The sequence below is a fragment of the Triturus cristatus genome, chromosome 6, assembly GCF_964204655.1.
Source record: "Triturus cristatus chromosome 6, aTriCri1.1, whole genome shotgun sequence".
In the NCBI taxonomy this organism is placed as follows: Eukaryota; Metazoa; Chordata; class Amphibia; order Caudata; family Salamandridae; genus Triturus; species Triturus cristatus.
Genome location: NC_140589.1, coordinates 1,350,358,535 through 1,350,384,480, shown reverse-complemented (window position 1 = coordinate 1,350,384,480; position 25,946 = coordinate 1,350,358,535). Strand labels below are relative to the sequence as shown.

Sequence of the window (25,946 nt, the reverse complement as noted above, 5' to 3'; positions counted from 1 at the left end):
TACCTGTTCCCCTGTAGGCTCCACGGCATCCCCTCAGGGTCTGCTCCCTCCTGGACTGCGGGAACTTCGGGGCTGGTTTCCCGCACCCCCTGCCGCTACTCTTGAAGGCAGGTACCTGGGCCTCCCTTTCAGGCTCCAGGTCCTGTTGAGCACCTTTACTCGCTGCCATAGACCGGGTGGTCACACACGCCCAGTCAGGCAAACCCAACATTTCCAAATGAGCACTCCGCTCCACCTTCGCCCAGGGAAGCTCTCCAGATCGTTCCCTAACAAACAGTCAACAGGCAATGGCGGGCCTCACAGCTACCTGAAGAGTACCAGAGACCCCCTCACTCAAAGGGAACCTGAGCCACCTCGCAGTGACTCTCTGTGTTGTCAGCGGCAACAACTGGGTAGAATGCCCCAGGGATAACCTGCTCTTGAGACACCAGGTGCCACTTGACAGCTGTCACACTGTCTCCTGTATCTCGCAGAGCCTCCACTCTATGGCCATTGATGGTCACCCACTGCCTTTAGTTATTTAGTGATATCAGGCAGCTGGGTCCTGGGGACCACCTCTCAGTCTCCTAATGAGACCAGGGACATCTCTGCGGGACCCCACCCACCTTGGGCACCCATCTCCTCACCCAGGGCTAAACTAGCTATCTGCCGGGGGGCTGCACCAGGGGGTGCTGTTTTTCCAAACAGGCGACACTTGGGATAATTCGCTAAATGACCCAGGTCTCCACATTTGTAGTATTTTTGGAGTCCTCTTTGAACAGGTGGACCTGTCGGGACCCCTGATGGTTTCTGGAGGGGGGGGGGGGGAGGTTGAGAACCTTTCCCTTGGTTCCCTTGGGGACTACTTTGGGGCCTTCTATAGAACTCCCTCTGTTTACCCTTGTCCCCCCGACTCTTCTGCTGGGGACCCTGCCCACTCTTGGCTGAGTCTCCAACGTGACCCTTGTAGACCCTGGTACTGACCCAGCGGTCCGCCTCTTCAGCAAGCTTCCTAGGATTAGTCAGCCTACTATCAATCAGGTGCTGGCATAGCTCAGGAAAACAGTTACTTGACAAGTAATCCCATGCAATCAAATCAAGAAGTCCCTGAAAATCATCAACTTTGCTACCCATCACCCAACCATCCAATGCTCTGCAGAAAAAAAAATGACATATTCCACCCAGGTACTGTTCTCTATCTTCTTGCAACCCCTGAACCGCTGTCTGTACAGTTCAGGAGTCAAACCATACCTGGACATTAATGCATCTTTCATGTGGGGATAAGAATTATAGTTATCAGCAGGCAAATCTAACAGTGTGTCCCGCCCCTCACTAAGGAACCGCCCCCACATCCCCGCTCCCCAATCCTTCTCAGGGACACGGTGGGAAGACATGGCTACCTCATAGGCCCTGAACCACTGCCCGATATCATCATTTTTTTAAAAAAAATTCACCACATCCTTCGGCATATACACTCTAGATTCAACAGGCAATGACGGTGTGCTGCCACCAGAGGGAGCAATTTCTAAGCTCTTCAACTCCAACTCCCTCAAAACCTTTTCCTGTTCAAACTGCATTTTCTTTTCTTCTAGGGCTAACTTTCTAGTTTGCATTTCAAATTCTAACTGCCCATTTAACTTGAGCTTGGTCAGCTCCATCTCATGCACCCTGCATCTCTCCCTGTCCTCCAACTCCTCTGGAGACAGGCCTCTGGAAGAAACACTGCTACTTGCTGGGGAGGCTGCTTTCCTTCCCCCTGGGCCCAATGGCCCCTCCAGCTGCTCATTTGCATCATCATCCTCTTCCACGTCATCAGGGCCATTTCTAGCTGTTACCCAGGCCCTCCGCGCCTTGTAGAACTCTTCCTTCCTGTTGAACCCCACAGTGGAAATATTGAATTTTTTGCAGAAGTACTTCAGCTCCCTTGATTTGTAGCTTCCCAGTTTCTCCTCTTCCCACTCAAATTCATCAGATGCTATGTATGCTGCTTTCTCCACCATGGTTAAACTTGGCAGTACTCAAAAATAGAAAGTCCCAGAAAAACAATTTACCAAAAGTATGTGGTTGCGCTTTGGTCTGCACTCAATAGTAGTGTTCACCAATCATTGTACATGAGTCACAAATGCAAGTCCAGAATCCTCACCGCTGACCACCAATGTTAGACTTGGGGGTCTCTATTTGGCACAGGTATGCACTTGTGACAAATAGGGACCCTCACCTCTAGTCAGGGTAAAGGGGTACACTCCTAAAATAACCCCTGCTCACCCCCTTGGTAGCTTGGCACGAGCAGACAGGCTTATCTCCGAGACAGTGTGTAAAGCATTTGTGAACACATACAGTAATCAAGTGACAACACTACAGATGGACACCACACAGGTTTTATATCAACAATAAGTATCCTTTATATAGCTTTTCCACAAGACCATAAACGACAAAAATTCACAATACTGTTACTTTAAAATGGCAGAATTTAGCTTAGTTCTCTTTAGTTCTTAAATGCAATACGTTAAGTCAATGTACCTTTAGATGCGACACGCAGGGCAACGAAAGTGTTGCAACAATGGTGATGCGATGAAAGTTTGGTGCAAAGAAATAAAGACGTGAAGATCTTCCTGATGCGGCTCACTTCTCCGATGGTGTGAGAAGACTCGACTCGATGCGTCAGCTACAGCGGTGGCACCCTTGTTCAGTGATGCTACGACAGCGGCTTTGGCGGCGACACTCATCTCCGGCATTGCGAGATGCTTCCGCTCAATGCGATAACTGCAGCAGTTCCGACGGCGGCACGCTTCTCCGTGGATGTGAGGTGCTTTTCTTGATGTGGTGCAATGCGACAGCTACAGCGGCGTCATCCAAGATGCGACGGCAGCGGTGGCGACACGCTTCTTCCTCGATACGAGACTCTTCTCCTGATGCTGTGCAATGCGTCAGCTACGATGGCTGCAATGGGGACACGCTTCTTCGGTGTTGCGGGGAGCTTCTCGTGATGCGGTGAAATGCGACAGCTACAGCTGCGACACCCTTGTTTAGTGATGCGACGGCAGCGGCTGCGACGGCGACACGCTTCTTCTCAGTGAGTCGCGCGTCCAGCTCCTTGCGACACGCAGTCCCCCAGAAGGCCCAAAACAGCAGCAGGCACTTCCAAAAAACTCTGGGGAGCTGGTGGTTGAATTCTGTTGTACCTGAGACTTCAGCTCTTTTCCAAGCCCTTGGAGATCCTTCACAAGTTGAGCAAAAGTACACACAAAGTTCCTTTCTCCTCTCTTTGGCAGTAGGCAACCCCTGCAGGCCAATCCCCCAGTTTCAGGGATAGTCTCTCCTTAGTTTCTTCTTGGTTCCTCTCCTCAGCAGAGGTTTCTTCTTCTTTCCCAAAGTGATCTAAAGTTATTAGGTTGGGGTCCCAATATTTATACAAAGTTTTCCTTTCTTCTCTGAAGGCAGAGAGGCCTTTGCCTTGTTCAAACCAGTTCTAGTCAGTCCTGGAGCATTTTATTTACATGACTCCTTCTTTCCTTTCAGAGTGCAGGGCAGAGACCTCAGACGCACCACAGGAGGTGGAGCCAGCATTGTGGAGGGAAGGCACAGCCCTATTCAGAACCCTGGTGCAACTCCTCCCTCCCATCTAGATGCAGATCTCTCTAATCACCACTGGGCTTCCTTCCCCTGTCTCCTGGAATTCCCCAGCCCTGTCACTCAAACTCCAGACAAGGAATACACAGCCTAGCAGAGGCAGGTTTGAATGGTTAGACAAGAAAATACCTACTTTCTAAAAGTGGTATTTTCAAACACAGAATGTTAAAACCAACTTCACTAAAATATGTATTTTATCATTCTGAGTTCAGGCATACTAAATTCGAATTTCTACCATGTTCCCTGAGTCAGTTAGGATTATAAGATGTAATAATCAAGCTGCCCATTCTGTCCTATGGAGAACAGGCAGCCTTGCAATAGTGAAAAACGAAAATGGCTGTAATTCACTATTAGAACATGCCACACACACCAGGGCATGTTCTACCTTGTACTTACAATGCACCCTGCCCTTGGGCCTACCATAGGGGTGTCTGACATGAAGAAAAGGAAAGGTTTGGGGACTAGCAAGTGGGTGCATTTGCCCAGTCATAATTACAGTGCCAGACTGTACACAGGCTCTGCAATGGCAGGCCTTAGACACTTTTACAGGCTGCTTCTGTGGGTGGCACAACCAGTGCTGCAAGCCCACCAGCAGTATTTGGATTACCAGCCCTGGGCACTCCTGGTGCACTGTACCAGGGTCTGACAGGTAAACCAAACCAACCAATCATGGAATCACTAATTCATACACCAATTTACAATAGGAAGCACTTGCACTGTGGCATTGGACAGCCGTGGCACAGTGCCCTGAGCACCTAACGCCAGCAAAAACTCATGAGGCAACAGCAAAAAATGGAAGGGAGACCCACGGCAAGGTACCAGGTCTAACACGTGTCCCCTCCAGCTGAAATGTGGGGAGAACTATCCTACCTCCTGGTAGTTCTCATCACTAAGGCAGAAAAATCGGGACAGACCATCAGCATTGGTGTGTTCTGTACCAGGGCGATGTTCCACCGTGAAATCCATCCCCTATAGGGAAATGGACCACCTTAACAGCTTGGGATTCTCACCCCTCATCTGCATCAACCATCTGAGGGGCCTGTGGTCTGTCTGAACCCGGAAGTGAGTCCCAAACAGGTATGGTCTCAGCTTCTTCAGTGCCCAGACCACAGCAAATGCCTCGCGCTCAATAGCACTCCACCTCTTTTCCCGTGGACGTAATCTCCTACTGATGAAGGCTACGGGTTGATCTAGGCCCTCCTCATTCATCTGTGCCAGAACAGCCCCCACACCATGCTCTGAAGCGTCTGTTTGTACTATGAACTCTCTGGAGAAGTTGGGTGCCAAGAGCACGGGCGCCGTGCACATAGCAGTTTTTAGGACCTCAAAAGCTTTCTGACAGGTGTCAGTCCAAATCACTCTCTTTGGCTGCTACCTGGAAGTCAGCGCTGTCAAGGGTGCAACAATGTTGCCATACCCCTTGACAAACCTCTTGTAGTAACCCGTGAGTCTTAAGAAGGCTCTCACCTCTGTCTGGGTTTTGGGCGGTTCCCAAGCCAGGATGGTTTCAATCTTGGGCTGCAGGGGCGTCACCTGGCTGCTCCCTACATGGTGTCCCAAGTACACCACGGAACCCTGCCCGATCTGGCACTTACTCGCCTTGATCGTGGGGTCTGCCCTCCGCAGCGCCATCAACACTTCCCAGAGGTGGAGCAGATGTTCTTCCCAGCTGGCGCTGAACACTGCGATGTCATCCAGGAAGGCCGCACTGAATGAGTCCAGTCCAGCCAACACCTGGTTGACCAACCTCTGAAAGGTGGCAGGGGCATTCTTCATCCCAAAGGGCATCACCCGGAACTGGTAGTGCCCATCTGGTGTGGAGAATGCTGACCTCTCCTTTGCCCCATCAGTCAAGGCGATCTGCCAATACCCAGACGTTAGGTCAAACGTGCTGAGGTACCGTGCAGCCCCTAGCCGATCTATGAGCTCATCAGCTCTGGGGATGGGGTGTGTGTCAGTCCTGGTGACTAAATTGAGCCCTCGGTAGTCCACACAGAACCAGAGTTCTGATGTGGCACCCGGTATGGCAGCCTTTGGGACCAAGACCACTGGGCTGGCCCAAGGACTGTTAGAGGACTTAATCACCCCTAATGCAAACATCTTGGAGCCCTCCTCCTTGATGCAAGCTCTCACTCTGTCAGTCACCCGGTAGGATTTGTGCCTCACAGGTGTACTATCCCCAGTGTCCACATCATGGACGCACCAATCAGTGACACCGGGAACCAGGGAGAACAGATCAGAAAACTGTCCCAGCAACTGGCGGCAGTCATTCTGTTGCTCAGGGGTCAGGGTGGAAGAGAGGTTGACACCATCCACTGACCCATCTTGCTCTGTCTCCCGACAGGAGGTCTGGAAGAGGCTAGGTCTCCTCCTCCATTCCACCATCTGTCGCTAAGAGCATGCCCACTTGGGACCTCTCCAAGTGAGGCTTCAGGCGGTTGACATGCAGGACCCTCAAGGGGTTCCTGGGAGACCGCAAGTCCACCAAGTAGGTAACCACAACCTCAAATGGTCCGGTCCACTTATCTTGGAGCGCGCAGGGCTCCACTGGGGGGGCCATGATCCACACTTTGTGACCAGGCTGAAGCTCTACCAGAGTGGCATTCTGGTCGTACCACCGCTTCATCTCCTCCTGGCTGGCTTCCAGATTCGCCTCAGTGAGTTGCCTGAAACGCCGAGTTTGGTTCCTAAAGGCCAACATGTAGCTATAAACATCCTGGGGAGGTTTCCTGGGAGATTGCTCCTAGCCTTCTTTAACCAAACTCAGAGGTCCTCTCACGGGGTGTCCATAGAGAAGCTCAAAGGGGCTGAACCCTAGAGATTTCTGTGGCACTTCACGGTTAGCAAAGAGTAGGCATATTAAGAGGACGTCCCACTTACGCCTCATGGATTCCTCAAGACCCATAATCATGCCCTTCAGAGTCCGGTTCAACCTTTCAACCAACCCATTTCCTTGGGGGTGGTAAGGAGTGATAAACTTGTAGGTTACCCCACACTCCTGCCACAGGGACTTCATATATTTGGAAATTAAGTTAGTACCTCAGTCAGACACTACCTCGCGAGGGAATCCCACTCTGGAGAAAATTCCCATCAGTGCTCGCCCCACCACGGGGGCCGTCACTGTCCTCAGAGGTATGGCTTCTGGGTACCGGGTGGCATGGTCCACCAAGATCAGGGTGAACCTGTTGCCCATGGCTGTCTTGGGGTCCAGTGGCCCCTCAATGTCAATACCCACCAGTTCAAAGGGGGTGCTGACCACAGAGAATGGCTGTAGAGGAGCCTTGCACTTCCTCCCACTCTTTCCACTTGCCTGGCAAGTCTGATATGTCCTGCAGTGAGTGTCTGAACTCCGGCGCATTTTGGGCCAATAAAAGTGGGTTACAAGCCTCTCAAAGGTCTTGTCCTTCCCCAAATGTCCTGCCAGTGGAACATCATGAGCTAGCCCCAGTAGGAAGGCTCTGAAGAGCTGGGGTACCACCAGCACATGGGCTGACCCAGGCTCGGCAGCCTTAGGCTCTGTATACAGGAGGTCATTCTCCCAGTAAATTCAATGTGACCCAGACTGATCACCTGCTGCCTGGTCTGCAGCCTGTTGCCGCAGACCCACAAGAGAAGGGCATTCTTTCTGCTCCTTGCAGAATTCCTCCGTGGAGGGTCCTCCTTCTTGCTGCCAATGGGTCAGCTCAGGCAGGTCCCCCAGTTCGGCTACCTGTTCCCCTGTAGGCTCCACGGCATCCCCTCAGGGTCTGCTCCCTCCTGGACTGCGGGAACTTCGGGGCTGGTTTCCCGCACCCCCTGCCGCTACTCTTGAAGGCAGGTACCTGGGCCTCCCTTTCAGGCTCCAGGTCCTGTTGAGCACCTTTACTCGCTGCCATAGACCGGGTGGTCACACACGCCCAGTCAGGCAAACCCAACATTTCCAAATGAGCACTCCGCTCCACCTTCGCCCAGGGAAGCTCTCCAGATCGTTCCCTAACAAACAGTCAACAGGCAATGGCGGGCCTCACAGCTACCTGAAGAGTACCAGAGACCCCCTCACTCAAAGGGAACCTGAGCCACCTCGCAGTGACTCTCTGTGTTGTCAGCGGCAACAACTGGGTAGAATGCCCCAGGGATAACCTGCTCTTGAGACACCAGGTGCCACTTGACAGCTGTCACACTGTCTCCTGTATCTCGCAGAGCCTCCACTCTATGGCCATTGATGGTCACCCACTGCCTTTAGTTATTTAGTGATATCAGGCAGCTGGGTCCTGGGGACCACCTCTCAGTCTCCTAATGAGACCAGGGACATCTCTGCGGGACCCCACCCACCTTGGGCACCCATCTCCTCACCCAGGGCTAAACTAGCTATCTGCCGGGGGGCTGCACCAGGGGGTGCTGTTTTTCCAAACAGGCGACACTTGGGATAATTCGCTAAATGACCCAGGTCTCCACATTTGTAGTATTTTTGGAGTCCTCTTTGAACAGGTGGACCTGTCGGGACCCCTGATGGTTTCTGGAGGGGGGGGGGGGGGGAGGTTGAGAACCTTTCCCTTGGTTCCCTTGGGGACTACTTTGGGGCCTTCTATAGAACTCCCTCTGTTTACCCTTGTCCCCCCGACTCTTCTGCTGGGGACCCTGCCCACTCTTGGCTGAGTCTCCAACGTGACCCTTGTAGACCCTGGTACTGACCCAGCGGTCCGCCTCTTCAGCAAGCTTCCTAGGATTAGTCAGCCTACTATCAATCAGGTGCTGGCATAGCTCAGGAAAACAGTTACTTGACAAGTAATCCCATGCAATCAAATCAAGAAGTCCCTGAAAATCATCAACTTTGCTACCCATCACCCAACCATCCAATGCTCTGCAGAAAAAAAAATGACATATTCCACCCAGGTACTGTTCTCTATCTTCTTGCAACCCCTGAACCGCTGTCTGTACAGTTCAGGAGTCAAACCATACCTGGACATTAATGCATCTTTCATGTGGGGATAAGAATTATAGTTATCAGCAGGCAAATCTAACAGTGTGTCCCGCCCCTCACTAAGGAACCGCCCCCACATCCCCGCTCCCCAATCCTTCTCAGGGACACGGTGGGAAGACATGGCTACCTCATAGGCCCTGAACCACTGCCCGATATCATCATTTTTTTAAAAAAAATTCACCACATCCTTCGGCATATACACTCTAGATTCAACAGGCAATGACGGTGTGCTGCCACCAGAGGGAGCAATTTCTAAGCTCTTCAACTCCAACTCCCTCAAAACCTTTTCCTGTTCAAACTGCATTTTCTTTTCTTCTAGGGCTAACTTTCTAGTTTGCATTTCAAATTCTAACTGCCCATTTAACTTGAGCTTGGTCAGCTCCATCTCATGCACCCTGCATCTCTCCCTGTCCTCCAACTCCTCTGGAGACAGGCCTCTGGAAGAAACACTGCTACTTGCTGGGGAGGCTGCTTTCCTTCCCCCTGGGCCCAATGGCCCCTCCAGCTGCTCATTTGCATCATCATCCTCTTCCACGTCATCAGGGCCATTTCTAGCTGTTACCCAGGCCCTCCGCGCCTTGTAGAACTCTTCCTTCCTGTTGAACCCCACAGTGGAAATATTGAATTTTTTGCAGAAGTACTTCAGCTCCCTTGATTTGTAGCTTCCCAGTTTCTCCTCTTCCCACTCAAATTCATCAGATGCTATGGATGCTGCTTTCTCCACCATGGTTAAACTTGGCAGTACTCAAAAATAGAAAGTCCCAGAAAAACAATTTACCAAAAGTATGTGGTTGCGCTTTGGTCTGCACTCAATAGTAGTGTTCACCAATCATTGTACATGAGTCACAAATGCAAGTCCAGAATCCTCACCGCTGACCACCAATGTTAGACTTGGGGGTCTCTATTTGGCACAGGTATGCACTTGTGACAAATAGGGACCCTCACCTCTAGTCAGGGTAAAGGGGTACACTCCTAAAATAACCCCTGCTCACCCCCTTGGTAGCTTGGCACGAGCAGACAGGCTTATCTCCGAGACAGTGTGTAAAGCATTTGTGAACACATACAGTAATCAAGTGACAACACTACAGATGGACACCACACAGGTTTTATATCAACAATAAGTATCCTTTATATAGCTTTTCCACAAGACCATAAACGACAAAAATTCACAATACTGTTACTTTAAAATGGCAGAATTTAGCTTAGTTCTCTTTAGTTCTTAAATGCAATACGTTAAGTCAATGTACCTTTAGATGCGACACGCAGGGCAACGAAAGTGTTGCAACAATGGTGATGCGATGAAAGTTTGGTGCAAAGAAATAAAGACGTGAAGATCTTCCTGATGCGGCTCACTTCTCCGATGGTGTGAGAAGACTCGACTCGATGCGTCAGCTACAGCGGTGGCACCCTTGTTCAGTGATGCTACGACAGCGGCTTTGGCGGCGACACTCATCTCCGGCATTGCGAGATGCTTCCGCTCAATGCGATAACTGCAGCAGTTCCGACGGCGGCACGCTTCTCCGTGGATGTGAGGTGCTTTTCTTGATGTGGTGCAATGCGACAGCTACAGCGGCGTCATCCAAGATGCGACGGCAGCGGTGGCGACACGCTTCTTCCTCGATACGAGACTCTTCTCCTGATGCTGTGCAATGCGTCAGCTACGATGGCTGCAATGGGGACACGCTTCTTCGGTGTTGCGGGGAGCTTCTCGTGATGCGGTGAAATGCGACAGCTACAGCTGCGACACCCTTGTTTAGTGATGCGACGGCAGCGGCTGCGACGGCGACACGCTTCTTCTCAGTGAGTCGCGCGTCCAGCTCCTTGCGACACGCAGTCCCCCAGAAGGCCCAAAACAGCAGCAGGCACTTCCAAAAAACTCTGGGGAGCTGGTGGTTGAATTCTGTTGTACCTGAGACTTCAGCTCTTTTCCAAGCCCTTGGAGATCCTTCACAAGTTGAGCAAAAGTACACACAAAGTTCCTTTCTCCTCTCTTTGGCAGTAGGCAACCCCTGCAGGCCAATCCCCCAGTTTCAGGGATAGTCTCTCCTTAGTTTCTTCTTGGTTCCTCTCCTCAGCAGAGGTTTCTTCTTCTTTCCCAAAGTGATCTAAAGTTATTAGGTTGGGGTCCCAATATTTATACAAAGTTTTCCTTTCTTCTCTGAAGGCAGAGAGGCCTTTGCCTTGTTCAAACCAGTTCTAGTCAGTCCTGGAGCATTTTATTTACATGACTCCTTCTTTCCTTTCAGAGTGCAGGGCAGAGACCTCAGACGCACCACAGGAGGTGGAGCCAGCATTGTGGAGGGAAGGCACAGCCCTATTCAGAACCCTGGTGCAACTCCTCCCTCCCATCTAGATGCAGATCTCTCTAATCACCACTGGGCTTCCTTCCCCTGTCTCCTGGAATTCCCCAGCCCTGTCACTCAAACTCCAGACAAGGAATACACAGCCTAGCAGAGGCAGGTTTGAATGGTTAGACAAGAAAATACCTACTTTCTAAAAGTGGTATTTTCAAACACAGAATGTTAAAACCAACTTCACTAAAATATGTATTTTATCATTCTGAGTTCAGGCATACTAAATTCGAATTTCTACCATGTTCCCTGAGTCAGTTAGGATTATAAGATGTAATAATCAAGCTGCCCATTCTGTCCTATGGAGAACAGGCAGCCTTGCAATAGTGAAAAACGAAAATGGCTGTAATTCACTATTAGAACATGCCACACACACCAGGGCATGTTCTACCTTGTACTTACAATGCACCCTGCCCTTGGGCCTACCATAGGGGTGTCTGACATGAAGAAAAGGAAAGGTTTGGGGACTAGCAAGTGGGTGCATTTGCCCAGTCATAATTACAGTGCCAGACTGTACACAGGCTCTGCAATGGCAGGCCTTAGACACTTTTACAGGCTGCTTCTGTGGGTGGCACAACCAGTGCTGCAAGCCCACCAGCAGTATTTGGATTACCAGCCCTGGGCACTCCTGGTGCACTGTACCAGGGTCTGACAGGTAAACCAAACCAACCAATCATGGAATCACTAATTCATACACCAATTTACAATAGGAAGCACTTGCACTGTGGCATTGGACAGCCGTGGCACAGTGCCCTGAGCACCTAACGCCAGCAAAAACTCATGAGGCAACAGCAAAAAATGGAAGGGAGACCCACGGCAAGGTACCAGGTCTAACACGTGTCCCCTCCAGCTGAAATGTGGGGAGAACTATCCTACCTCCTGGTAGTTCTCATCACTAAGGCAGAAAAATCGGGACAGACCATCAGCATTGGTGTGTTCTGTACCAGGGCGATGTTCCACCGTGAAATCCATCCCCTATAGGGAAATGGACCACCTTAACAGCTTGGGATTCTCACCCCTCATCTGCATCAACCATCTGAGGGGCCTGTGGTCTGTCTGAACCCGGAAGTGAGTCCCAAACAGGTATGGTCTCAGCTTCTTCAGTGCCCAGACCACAGCAAATGCCTCGCGCTCAATAGCACTCCACCTCTTTTCCCGTGGACGTAATCTCCTACTGATGAAGGCTACGGGTTGATCTAGGCCCTCCTCATTCATCTGTGCCAGAACAGCCCCCACACCATGCTCTGAAGCGTCTGTTTGTACTATGAACTCTCTGGAGAAGTTGGGTGCCAAGAGCACGGGCGCCGTGCACATAGCAGTTTTTAGGACCTCAAAAGCTTTCTGACAGGTGTCAGTCCAAATCACTCTCTTTGGCTGCTACCTGGAAGTCAGCGCTGTCAAGGGTGCAACAATGTTGCCATACCCCTTGACAAACCTCTTGTAGTAACCCGTGAGTCTTAAGAAGGCTCTCACCTCTGTCTGGGTTTTGGGCGGTTCCCAAGCCAGGATGGTTTCAATCTTGGGCTGCAGGGGCGTCACCTGGCTGCTCCCTACATGGTGTCCCAAGTACACCACGGAACCCTGCCCGATCTGGCACTTACTCGCCTTGATCGTGGGGTCTGCCCTCCGCAGCGCCATCAACACTTCCCAGAGGTGGAGCAGATGTTCTTCCCAGCTGGCGCTGAACACTGCGATGTCATCCAGGAAGGCCGCACTGAATGAGTCCAGTCCAGCCAACACCTGGTTGACCAACCTCTGAAAGGTGGCAGGGGCATTCTTCATCCCAAAGGGCATCACCCGGAACTGGTAGTGCCCATCTGGTGTGGAGAATGCTGACCTCTCCTTTGCCCCATCAGTCAAGGCGATCTGCCAATACCCAGACGTTAGGTCAAACGTGCTGAGGTACCGTGCAGCCCCTAGCCGATCTATGAGCTCATCAGCTCTGGGGATGGGGTGTGTGTCAGTCCTGGTGACTAAATTGAGCCCTCGGTAGTCCACACAGAACCAGAGTTCTGATGTGGCACCCGGTATGGCAGCCTTTGGGACCAAGACCACTGGGCTGGCCCAAGGACTGTTAGAGGACTTAATCACCCCTAATGCAAACATCTTGGAGCCCTCCTCCTTGATGCAAGCTCTCACTCTGTCAGTCACCCGGTAGGATTTGTGCCTCACAGGTGTACTATCCCCAGTGTCCACATCATGGACGCACCAATCAGTGACACCGGGAACCAGGGAGAACAGATCAGAAAACTGTCCCAGCAACTGGCGGCAGTCATTCTGTTGCTCAGGGGTCAGGGTGGAAGAGAGGTTGACACCATCCACTGACCCATCTTGCTCTGTCTCCCGACAGGAGGTCTGGAAGAGGCTAGGTCTCCTCCTCCATTCCACCATCTGTCGCTAAGAGCATGCCCACTTGGGACCTCTCCAAGTGAGGCTTCAGGCGGTTGACATGCAGGACCCTCAAGGGGTTCCTGGGAGACCGCAAGTCCACCAAGTAGGTAACCACAACCTCAAATGGTCCGGTCCACTTATCTTGGAGCGCGCAGGGCTCCACTGGGGGGGCCATGATCCACACTTTGTGACCAGGCTGAAGCTCTACCAGAGTGGCATTCTGGTCGTACCACCGCTTCATCTCCTCCTGGCTGGCTTCCAGATTCGCCTCAGTGAGTTGCCTGAAACGCCGAGTTTGGTTCCTAAAGGCCAACATGTAGCTATAAACATCCTGGGGAGGTTTCCTGGGAGATTGCTCCTAGCCTTCTTTAACCAAACTCAGAGGTCCTCTCACGGGGTGTCCATAGAGAAGCTCAAAGGGGCTGAACCCTAGAGATTTCTGTGGCACTTCACGGTTAGCAAAGAGTAGGCATATTAAGAGGACGTCCCACTTACGCCTCATGGATTCCTCAAGACCCATAATCATGCCCTTCAGAGTCCGGTTCAACCTTTCAACCAACCCATTTCCTTGGGGGTGGTAAGGAGTGATAAACTTGTAGGTTACCCCACACTCCTGCCACAGGGACTTCATATATTTGGAAATTAAGTTAGTACCTCAGTCAGACACTACCTCGCGAGGGAATCCCACTCTGGAGAAAATTCCCATCAGTGCTCGCCCCACCACGGGGGCCGTCACTGTCCTCAGAGGTATGGCTTCTGGGTACCGGGTGGCATGGTCCACCAAGATCAGGGTGAACCTGTTGCCCATGGCTGTCTTGGGGTCCAGTGGCCCCTCAATGTCAATACCCACCAGTTCAAAGGGGGTGCTGACCACAGAGAATGGCTGTAGAGGAGCCTTGCACTTCCTCCCACTCTTTCCACTTGCCTGGCAAGTCTGATATGTCCTGCAGTGAGTGTCTGAACTCCGGCGCATTTTGGGCCAATAAAAGTGGGTTACAAGCCTCTCAAAGGTCTTGTCCTTCCCCAAATGTCCTGCCAGTGGAACATCATGAGCTAGCCCCAGTAGGAAGGCTCTGAAGAGCTGGGGTACCACCAGCACATGGGCTGACCCAGGCTCGGCAGCCTTAGGCTCTGTATACAGGAGGTCATTCTCCCAGTAAATTCAATGTGACCCAGACTGATCACCTGCTGCCTGGTCTGCAGCCTGTTGCCGCAGACCCACAAGAGAAGGGCATTCTTTCTGCTCCTTGCAGAATTCCTCCGTGGAGGGTCCTCCTTCTTGCTGCCAATGGGTCAGCTCAGGCAGGTCCCCCAGTTCGGCTACCTGTTCCCCTGTAGGCTCCACGGCATCCCCTCAGGGTCTGCTCCCTCCTGGACTGCGGGAACTTCGGGGCTGGTTTCCCGCACCCCCTGCCGCTACTCTTGAAGGCAGGTACCTGGGCCTCCCTTTCAGGCTCCAGGTCCTGTTGAGCACCTTTACTCGCTGCCATAGACCGGGTGGTCACACACGCCCAGTCAGGCAAACCCAACATTTCCAAATGAGCACTCCGCTCCACCTTCGCCCAGGGAAGCTCTCCAGATCGTTCCCTAACAAACAGTCAACAGGCAATGGCGGGCCTCACAGCTACCTGAAGAGTACCAGAGACCCCCTCACTCAAAGGGAACCTGAGCCACCTCGCAGTGACTCTCTGTGTTGTCAGCGGCAACAACTGGGTAGAATGCCCCAGGGATAACCTGCTCTTGAGACACCAGGTGCCACTTGACAGCTGTCACACTGTCTCCTGTATCTCGCAGAGCCTCCACTCTATGGCCATTGATGGTCACCCACTGCCTTTAGTTATTTAGTGATATCAGGCAGCTGGGTCCTGGGGACCACCTCTCAGTCTCCTAATGAGACCAGGGACATCTCTGCGGGACCCCACCCACCTTGGGCACCCATCTCCTCACCCAGGGCTAAACTAGCTATCTGCCGGGGGGCTGCACCAGGGGGTGCTGTTTTTCCAAACAGGCGACACTTGGGATAATTCGCTAAATGACCCAGGTCTCCACATTTGTAGTATTTTTGGAGTCCTCTTTGAACAGGTGGACCTGTCGGGACCCCTGATGGTTTCTGGAGGGGGGGGGGGGGAGGTTGAGAACCTTTCCCTTGGTTCCCTTGGGGACTACTTTGGGGCCTTCTATAGAACTCCCTCTGTTTACCCTTGTCCCCCCGACTCTTCTGCTGGGGACCCTGCCCACTCTTGGCTGAGTCTCCAACGTGACCCTTGTAGACCCTGGTACTGACCCAGCGGTCCGCCTCTTCAGCAAGCTTCCTAGGATTAGTCAGCCTACTATCAATCAGGTGCTGGCATAGCTCAGGAAAACAGTTACTTGACAAGTAATCCCATGCAATCAAATCAAGAAGTCCCTGAAAATCATCAACTTTGCTACCCATCACCCAACCATCCAATGCTCTGCAGAAAAAAAAATGACATATTCCACCCAGGTACTGTTCTCTATCTTCTTGCAACCCCTGAACCGCTGTCTGTACAGTTCAGGAGTCAAACCATACCTGGACATTAATGCATCTTTCATGTGGGGATAAGAATTATAGTTATCAGCAGGCAAATCTAACAGTGTGTCCCGCCCCTCACTAAGGAACCGCCCCCACATCCCCGCTCCCCAATCCTTCTCAGGGACACGGTGGGAAGACATGGCTACCTCATAGGCCCTGAACCACTGCCCGATATCATCATTTTTTTAAAAAAAATTCACCACATCCTTCGGCATATACACTCTAGATTCAACAGGCAATGACGGTGTGCTGCCACCAGAGGGAGCAATTTCTAAGCTCTTCAACTCCAACTCCCTCAAAACCTTTTCCTGTTCAAACTGCATTTTCTTTTCTTCTAGGGCTAACTTTCTAGTTTGCATTTCAAATTCTAACTGCCCATTTAACTTGAGCTTGGTCAGCTCCATCTCATGCACCCTGCATCTCTCCCTGTCCTCCAACTCCTCTGGAGACAGGCCTCTGGAAGAAACACTGCTACTTGCTGGGGAGGCTGCTTTCCTTCCCCCTGGGCCCAATGGCCCCTCCAGCTGCTCATTTGCATCATCATCCTCTTCCACGTCATCAGGGCCATTTCTAGCTGTTACCCAGGCCCTCCGCGCCTTGTAGAACTCTTCCTTCCTGTTGAACCCCACAGTGGAAATATTGAATTTTTTGCAGAAGTACTTCAGCTCCCTTGATTTGTAGCTTCCCAGTTTCTCCTCTTCCCACTCAAATTCATCAGATGCTATGGATGCTGCTTTCTCCACCATGGTTAAACTTGGCAGTACTCAAAAATAGAAAGTCCCAGAAAAACAATTTACCAAAAGTATGTGGTTGCGCTTTGGTCTGCACTCAATAGTAGTGTTCACCAATCATTGTACATGAGTCACAAATGCAAGTCCAGAATCCTCACCGCTGACCACCAATGTTAGACTTGGGGGTCTCTATTTGGCACAGGTATGCACTTGTGACAAATAGGGACCCTCACCTCTAGTCAGGGTAAAGGGGTACACTCCTAAAATAACCCCTGCTCACCCCCTTGGTAGCTTGGCACGAGCAGACAGGCTTATCTCCGAGACAGTGTGTAAAGCATTTGTGAACACATACAGTAATCAAGTGACAACACTACAGATGGACACCACACAGGTTTTATATCAACAATAAGTATCCTTTATATAGCTTTTCCACAAGACCATAAACGACAAAAATTCACAATACTGTTACTTTAAAATGGCAGAATTTAGCTTAGTTCTCTTTAGTTCTTAAATGCAATACGTTAAGTCAATGTACCTTTAGATGCGACACGCAGGGCAACGAAAGTGTTGCAACAATGGTGATGCGATGAAAGTTTGGTGCAAAGAAATAAAGACGTGAAGATCTTCCTGATGCGGCTCACTTCTCCGATGGTGTGAGAAGACTCGACTCGATGCGTCAGCTACAGCGGTGGCACCCTTGTTCAGTGATGCTACGACAGCGGCTTTGGCGGCGACACTCATCTCCGGCATTGCGAGATGCTTCCGCTCAATGCGATAACTGCAGCAGTTCCGACGGCGGCACGCTTCTCCGTGGATGTGAGGTGCTTTTCTTGATGTGGTGCAATGCGACAGCTACAGCGGCGTCATCCAAGATGCGACGGCAGCGGTGGCGACACGCTTCTTCCTCGATACGAGACTCTTCTCCTGATGCTGTGCAATGCGTCAGCTACGATGGCTGCAATGGGGACACGCTTCTTCGGTGTTGCGGGGAGCTTCTCGTGATGCGGTGAAATGCGACAGCTACAGCTGCGACACCCTTGTTTAGTGATGCGACGGCAGCGGCTGCGACGGCGACACGCTTCTTCTCAGTGAGTCGCGCGTCCAGCTCCTTGCGACACGCAGTCCCCCAGAAGGCCCAAAACAGCAGCAGGCACTTCCAAAAAACTCTGGGGAGCTGGTGGTTGAATTCTGTTGTTCCTGAGACTTCAGCTCTTTTCCAAGCCCTTGGAGATCCTTCACAAGTTGAGCAAAAGTACACACAAAGTTCCTTTCTCCTCTCTTTGGCAGTAGGCAACCCCTGCAGGCCAATCCCCCAGTTTCAGGGATAGTCTCTCCTTAGTTTCTTCTTGGTTCCTCTCCTCAGCAGAGGTTTCTTCTTCTTTCCCAAAGTGATCTAAAGTTATTAGGTTGGGGTCCCAATATTTATACAAAGTTTTCCTTTCTTCTCTGAAGGCAGAGAGGCCTTTGCCTTGTTCAAACCAGTTCTAGTCAGTCCTGGAGCATTTTATTTACATGACTCCTTCTTTCCTTTCAGAGTGCAGGGCAGAGACCTCAGACGCACCACAGGAGGTGGAGCCAGCATTGTGGAGGGAAGGCACAGCCCTATTCAGAACCCTGGTGCAACTCCTCCCTCCCATCTAGATGCAGATCTCTCTAATCACCACTGGGCTTCCTTCCCCTGTCTCCTGGAATTCCCCAGCCCTGTCACTCAAACTCCAGACAAGGAATACACAGCCTAGCAGAGGCAGGTTTGAATGGTTAGACAAGAAAATACCTACTTTCTAAAAGTGGTATTTTCAAACACAGAATGTTAAAACCAACTTCACTAAAATATGTATTTTATCATTATGAGTTCAGGCATACTAAATTCGAATGTCTACCATGTTCCCTGAGTCAGTTAGGATTATAAGATGTAATAATCAAACTGCCCATTCTGGCCTATGGAGAACAGGTAGCCTTGTAATAGTGAAAAACGAAAATGGCTGTAATTCACTACTAGAACACGCCACTCACACCAGGGCATGTTCTACCTTGTACTTGCACTGTGACACTTGACAGCCGTGGCTCAGTGCCCTGAGCATCTAACACCAGCAAAAACACATGAGGCAACAGCAAATAATTGAAGGGAGACCCACGCCAAAGTGCCAGGTCTAACGGTAAGGTTCGCAGTTACAACTGCCTTTATCCTGTAATCAACTTCCACACCCTGAAGGTCTTATGCGTTCAGCAGATTCACTCATACACCTGTAGGGTAACCACCCCTCCTCTAATGAAAAACACATACACTTTCCTTTCACCAGTCTTCCCTTTACATTAACTACTTAGTTAAGGGCAAAGGAAAGAAAATCCTGGCTTGCCATTCACCACTCACAGACTACCTGACTGCAGTCTATCAGTTTATTTCTTAGGTAACCTTCACTTTAGTCCTCTGCCCTCCACCTCTTGCCATGCTCCAAGAACTACTAGGGTTACACACTTACCACTTACTAATGCAGCCAAGTTGAGGTTTGGAGCACAGGTCAGACTTTTAGGGGAATATCCCTCTGTTTAGTGTGTCTCTCTCACATCTGCCAGGATCACTATGACCTGGCTGCTGCAGATTCTCAAGTCCGACGATAAGTGGTGGAAGCGTGGCCATCTTCCCCCCCTAAAACTGTCAACTCCTGAACCTTAAGTAAATTTCATAAGCAAGATTGGTTTTGAGAGCGAGTTTTTAGTCAACTGAATGAAATGGGAGCAGCTGGAGCTCCAGCAAATATCTGAAAGAATACTCTAAGAACAGGTAGCTACAACCTCATCCAGCAATGGATATTTACTCCACAGTTTGGTTCTGAGGCATGACATACAGATGTGCAGTTATTATACTTGTAACAGCTCATTGCTGGTACATTGACAGATACTGTCAGAACGAGACATATCTCACTTGCTGGTCTTCCCATGCCATCTGGAGCAGAGCTTTGTAAAATACCCCTAATTAGTTGATGAAGCTCAAGTGTGTATTAGTGCTGCAGCAATGCGTTCACAAGACAAACGCAAGATGGAGTTAGTTCAGTTTTTGCATTTTCAGCCTACAAGCCCCCACCCCTAAAACACAATAACATTGCATTCTTACTTATTTTACAGGTCACAGTCATTCCCAGTTCCAGCAACAGCATAGCAGATCTTGCTGTTAATCAGACCATCAATGAAGTTTCAAACAAACTGTCAGAAATAGAAAGGTACGGTCATGATATAGAGTAATCTGTAATGTGTATGAAATATGGCATTAAGGCATTACATTCTATAAATCCTGAAAAAAGTGTTTTGACTCAAGTATGATTAACCAAAAATTTACTTTTGGTAATTGGAATACCCAATATGCAAATTGTGTTTTATTACATTGTTTTATGTAAATCCATGTTAAGTGGCTATCCTGAAAATCTCTCAAGTTCCAGCCTCCCTCCAAAATTAATCACCTGTAGATGCTTTGAGGCTTGAATCATCACACAGCAGCCTGCGGTACAAATAGCCTATTTGTGACGTATGAACCTACTCACACTTTTGTGGTATTTGTCTTTCATCTGATTGATACTTTTAACTGCAGATTCCTCACCTTAGAATTTCTCCCCAAGTGCCAGACTGGATCCAGCAAAACTGAATATTGCTCAGAAGTGGGGAGTGGACACCATACCGCACTTTTGGGATTGGGCAAAAGACATGGATCATGCCATGATTGCTGAGAAGACAGTGTATAAAGGGAGAGGTTACGCCCGAAAGTGGGATTATAAATGGGGACGCTGGAATAAATACAGGGGGGAAATCTGCATTTCCCCTACGGTGGAACTGAGAAGGGAGAGACTTTCGTTGTTGGATAGGGAGGCTGAGGAAGTGATAGCACTTACCCAGGGCAACTGACGGAATGGGATCCGGTGGTGTACCAGTCATGACTTACCTTGCTCTCCTGACCCGGTGACATAGTTGTTACCCTTATAGTAACTGTACGACTGATGAATAACGTAATCCTATGTGCTCCTGATGGATTGAAGATTGTGATGTCATGCTGTATTCCTGTGCCACAGATGTCTAAATAATGTTTTTATGGCTGCTCTTTGTTTCTAATAAAAAATGTTTTAAAAAAAGCATGTAAAAACAACTCCAGCATATCTAGATCTAGATAATCAGCAAGAATAACACAAAATAAATGAATCAAGCATATGAACTCAGTAATGTTCCTAATGTTTCAAATGGCTAATACTGGAACTTCTACTGCTGAAGCAGCCAAACTTATATATTTTGTGCTAAAAAATAAAGGCAAAATGATTAATTTCTCCAAATGCAGAACATTTTTGTCGTTCTGTTTCTTTTAAACAAACAGTCCTTCTGTGTGAAAGACACACAGCCTTCTCGCATTTTGTTTTAACTTCATGTTTATAAAACAGTTGCAATTGCAGCAAATTTTTCTTGTTCGGTTTTCTCTTTAAACACACTGTCCTTCTGTGTGAAAGACACACAGCCTTCTAGAGTACATTTAAAATGGTCACTGTGTACATTGTACTTCATGTTTACTAAATCAGTTCATTGGTGTTGGCAAAGTAAGTCCCCATCTGGTTCGTTCAGCCACAGGATGTCAGCTTGCACCGTCCGTTGATCACTTCAAGCTTGAGGGGAGGCGGGGAGGGGAAGGGTCCCACCCATATGGGGACACGGGTTGAAGCATCAGGCACACCAACACGTCGCAGTATGATGACCTGGAAAAGAAACAAGCATCACTCTTCTTGCAAAAAACATTTTTCAAAAAGCGCACCACGTTTTCATGTCCCTATTTTAAGTCTAAAGGCACAATATTATCATTCCTGCCTGCACAATTCACTGCTGGCTGGGGGAATTGTCTGAGAATTCTACCACGCTTTAGCCTCTGAATTCTTAGTATTGGAGTGAAACTCTCCTTTTTCCTGCAAAGTAAGAAGGGCTGGGGCAGTCTCCTTCCTGTCTATTTTTCCACTCACTGCTGGATACGTGCTCCCTTTATCAATTGGCAGAAGCCCAAGGCAATCTGACTGCTCTGTCTGCTCTGTTAATTTTCCTTTTTTTGAACACGCCCTTCACCTTCTGTGGGACCGGTCTGGCTTGTGCATTCTGACACAAAAGAATCACAGTTCTGAGTAAATCTAGGGGGATATTCATCCTCTCATTTTCTGCCCAACTGTCCGTATGGTCTTTATCTCCTAGGTGCTCGAATTTAGTTATGCACACCAAATCTGAATCGTGTGTCACCACCTCTGTCTCCAAGATTTGCAAGGAAATTAAATGTTCTGTTATGCACAGTAGCTGCGCTTTGCAGTACAATCTGCCACTTTACTGGGGAATCCTGTGTCTCAAACTCCACCCCTGGACTTTCTATTGTGACCTGCGCAAACTGTTCATGCAAAACTACAGTTTCTGTCTGTATATGCCATTTTATAACCATTGCTTCCTCCCATTGGCAAATCACATTTTGTCTCATCTGCCCAGTGTCTTTCAATGCGCAAAAGCACAAAAGCATCTGTGTTTGTCCAGCATCTGAATTTAAAATATCCTCTTTTTCCCTGTTCTTCACAGTAACTCAATCTCAGATTGCTCCAGAACTGGCACACCAGATACACTGTCACATTACTGAATTGACCACATGTTTGAAACATTCTGTACAGTCTGTTGTGCAGATTCAAAAATACATTGCTGCATTTCATTTTTTAAAATAGCGTATTTACATGTAAAGCAAGATTCATCAATCACTGTCATGTCCTAATTATACCTGCAACTAGCGATTGTTAAATCTAACAAAACTGGTCTGTTTATCTCCCTGCACATTCCTTTCTGGCTGAGCAACATCCTCAAAAGAATGAATTAAGACTGTCTGTGAAGCCTGCAGATTAACTGGCACGTTCTCTAACTTCAAATTTTTCACATATGACTCATCGCTGGTCAAAGGAAACGGCTTCAGAGCCTGGTACATGTTTGATTTTGTTTTCAAAAACTTGTTTTCAAATTGAACATCAGCCAACTTTCTTTTCAGCTCACTACATTCTTTTTCTTTATGTTCAAACTTTTGATACATGCTAAACAATATATTCAAGATGAGTCCACTGTTACTTTCTGAAATACCAAATTGTTTTTCTTCTTTGAGAGAGACCAGCTCCCTCTTAAATAACTCAGTTGACATCTGGGAATCTGGAAGCATTTTAAAGAACATTTTCCCCTTTTAAATTTCAACGTTCGAATCCTGTGAGAATGACGTCAAGATGTAATGAATGTGCTTTTCACTAAAAGGACACACCCAAACCCTGCACTCCCACCTGTGAGGCGAATTTACCACTGCACCTTTAAATAATACACGTTTGCACAGCACTCCCACTCTGGAGGCAAAAAGACAAATTCAGGTGCTTTTTAAAATAACACACACAAGTTTATTAATGCAATGTTTAAAAAAGGTAGGCTAACGCCTGACTTGGCAGCGGCCCAGTCTCCCTAGTCTGCTTGTTCCCTTGATTCTGTGTCATCGTGCCCACTTTGTTTCTGTCCCTGCTCGTCCCCCCTCCTATTCCTGTAGATCGGTAGGGTCCTCCCGAGGGGAGCACATAATGTTGCTTAGACTTTTGCTGCCTTGTGGGTTTGTTTGCAGTTTTTCATTAAAAATGGAACCGCCATTTGGGGGGTCTGGACAGTGTGGCCGCAAACGCTTCTTTCGACTTCTGGGACCTTTACCCTTGCCGCTTGTGTTCTATAACTGTGTTTTATGATCTCACTGTTTGCTAGCGGCCGGCCTGAAGGTTGTAGGCCCATATTTGTATATCTATTGCATTCTGTAATAAAGGTTTCAAAAAAAAAAAAAAAAAGTAGGCTAAATATATCAATAAATGCAGATTCTCAGGTATGAAACACTTTTAAATGAACAAGTAAAATAAAATGCAGTATATACACAAATAGCAAACAGTAGAAAATATATACAAAATGGTTAGGAACACCTCACCTATTGCAGTTTCATCATCCTAGCCAACTCAAGCTTTGGGAAGCCCGTCAAAAGCCCAGGAAAGGAGTTTCAATCAGGACTCAAGTTCCATCACCTCCACAGCAATCTGTCTATTCTGTGGTGAACTTCCACCTGGCCCCCGCAGGCTCCCAGCTTTAATATCATTACTCAACGTTAGGCAAAGCTTCTAGAAAACCTCGTCCCCTTCTCATTGGAAAAAAACGGTCTGGCTGTACCAGTCTGCGTCAAGGCCAAGACAGAAGCTGGACAAGCTCCCGTATTTTGACTTCGAGGCAGAGTTGCACATTCTACAGATAATATCCAGTTCACTCTGTCAGTGAGGAGCGAAAAACAAGTGAGGAGCAGAAAGACCTTGAATATGAATCGCAAGCACTGCTGTGCATGCAGAAGTAAGGCAAAGTCAGAAAGCAAGATGACATGAGGCCATGTCAAAGCCAATAGTAAGAACTCATAATTCTGTGCACGCAGAAGCAAGGCAAAGTCAGAAAACAAGATGACATGAGGCCATGTCAAAGCCAATAGTCAAAGTCAGAAAACAAGATGACATGAGGCCATGTCAAAGCCAATAGTAAGCACTTATAATATAAATGTACTGTTCTACTCCATGACAGCTCTCACTAAAAGACAACAAGATTACAAGAGAGGGGAGAAGCAGGCATATACAGGACCGGCTCATAAATCCAGGCTAGGGTAAAATAACACACTAAAGTCAGTTAAAACGGTGGTAATTGAAGGTCATCATAGAGTGCCAAACCACAAGAGTGGCTCTTTCACTACACCATGCTGCAGAATTTCAGCACGCTTGCGGCTCCCTCTTTTGTGCCTCTGGGCTCCAAGTAACCGTAGGAGTCTCTACTAGGGTTCCTACTTGCAAGTCCTTGTCCAGCATCGCCTGACCCCTTCCAGGTCCCTTGTTGACTGCAGTATATATGCCTATTGTAGCTCCAGACCCTGCACTGACCATTTCCTATTTACACTAGTACCGATGCCACCAGTGCCCAAAGAGGATCTAGTGCTGAATCCAATGCCTGACACCAAACCTACCTCAGCCTGATCTGGACATATATCACAATCACAATACAAATGTCCTAGAGTGCAACCAGTTGTCGTACAGCCTGACTCTGTACCAATGCCTCTAACATACAAGAGGCCAATGGACTTCATATCTACCCTGAAACAGGGTTGGTTTCGCCAATTGGACCACAAATGAAAGAGGGTCCATCATTTGCAGTAGTGGTCTAACAGGTAGATGGGATTTTGGAATTGCAGCTTTCATCAATTGAGATGAAGACTTAACATCTGGGATTTAATTAAAAGAAATCTGAGATTTAAGTACATTCCTTGCTGAGTACAAACTTGTCCCCTACCTCTCCTGACCCGACCAGTCTCCTAATGTGACAATCTCTTGGGACTCCCAGACATTTCCCAGGTCACAGCACGGGCAAGAAGATGTACTCTGCAGAAGGAAGAGAGGCTCTGCTGCAGGGTGAACCGTGCACAGCTTGTTCTAAAACCCATGGCATAGCAAATATGCAGTATGTATGTTTTAAAAATGACTTAAAAGGTTTCTCTTTGCTACAGAGTACATGCAGTTCTTAGTTTATTGACTCGTTCAAGTAAGTGAATTGTGTAGCTGTGATGCGCCAGACCCCTGGACTGCTCACTTCACTGGTGTTACATTTTGAAACAATACAGCCTGCTGTGACCGCTGTGTGTATCTCCTAGCCTCTCCTGAGGCTTGCCCAGCACCATGTTGTCATGATGCTGCTAACTGCGCCAGCCGGAGTCCGCCAGTCAGCTGACTCTAATTAATGTATGCTATAGGCCCAAGGCAGCTGGGCTCTGTGTTAAGGCCTCTCACACCCGGTTAGGTGGTTCCGCAGTATAAAAGCAAGTCCTTGCTCCTTTTAGTGTTAATTCTTAGTGGAGCCATGTGACCTGCTTTCTAGTGTCTTTTTTCCCTAGTGGTGACATCTGAGGCTAATATTAGTGTTACTTCACAAGTCTTACTTTCCTGCTTACAGCATTCGCTTATGAATAAGGTGGCCCCTGCAGTGACAGCTTTACCGACTTAGTGCACCCCACTCCAAGTGAAAAACCTTTCCCATCACATTAATTTTTTGCATGGCCTCATCTTGGACAACACACACCACCTGGTAAAAGTGATTTGTTTTATTCTCCTTGTTTTACCATGCTCCTTTTCTTTTATTTTTCGTCTAATTAGCATTGCTTCTGCCTTTTTATTCTTATTAGTCAATACATTATGCCAACCAAAATTCACAAGTTTATTTTATGATCAGCATTGTACAAGAGAAGCAATAAAATAGCAATAGAATAAAACACA

General features: G+C 48.7%; 1 protein-coding gene across 1 annotated transcript in view; it reads left to right on the top strand.

Moving 5' to 3' along the window:
• The window catches only part of LOC146821407 (uncharacterized), a 1,203,178-nt gene that overhangs the window by 443,419 nt on the left and 733,813 nt on the right, over positions 1-25,946 (top strand). Inside the window, exon 28 of the mRNA XM_085609844.1 lies at positions 19,720-19,814. Within this exon, the coding sequence (XP_085465970.1) occupies positions 19,720-19,814 (95 nt within the window). The remainder of the gene's footprint in view (positions 1-19,719; positions 19,815-25,946) is intronic.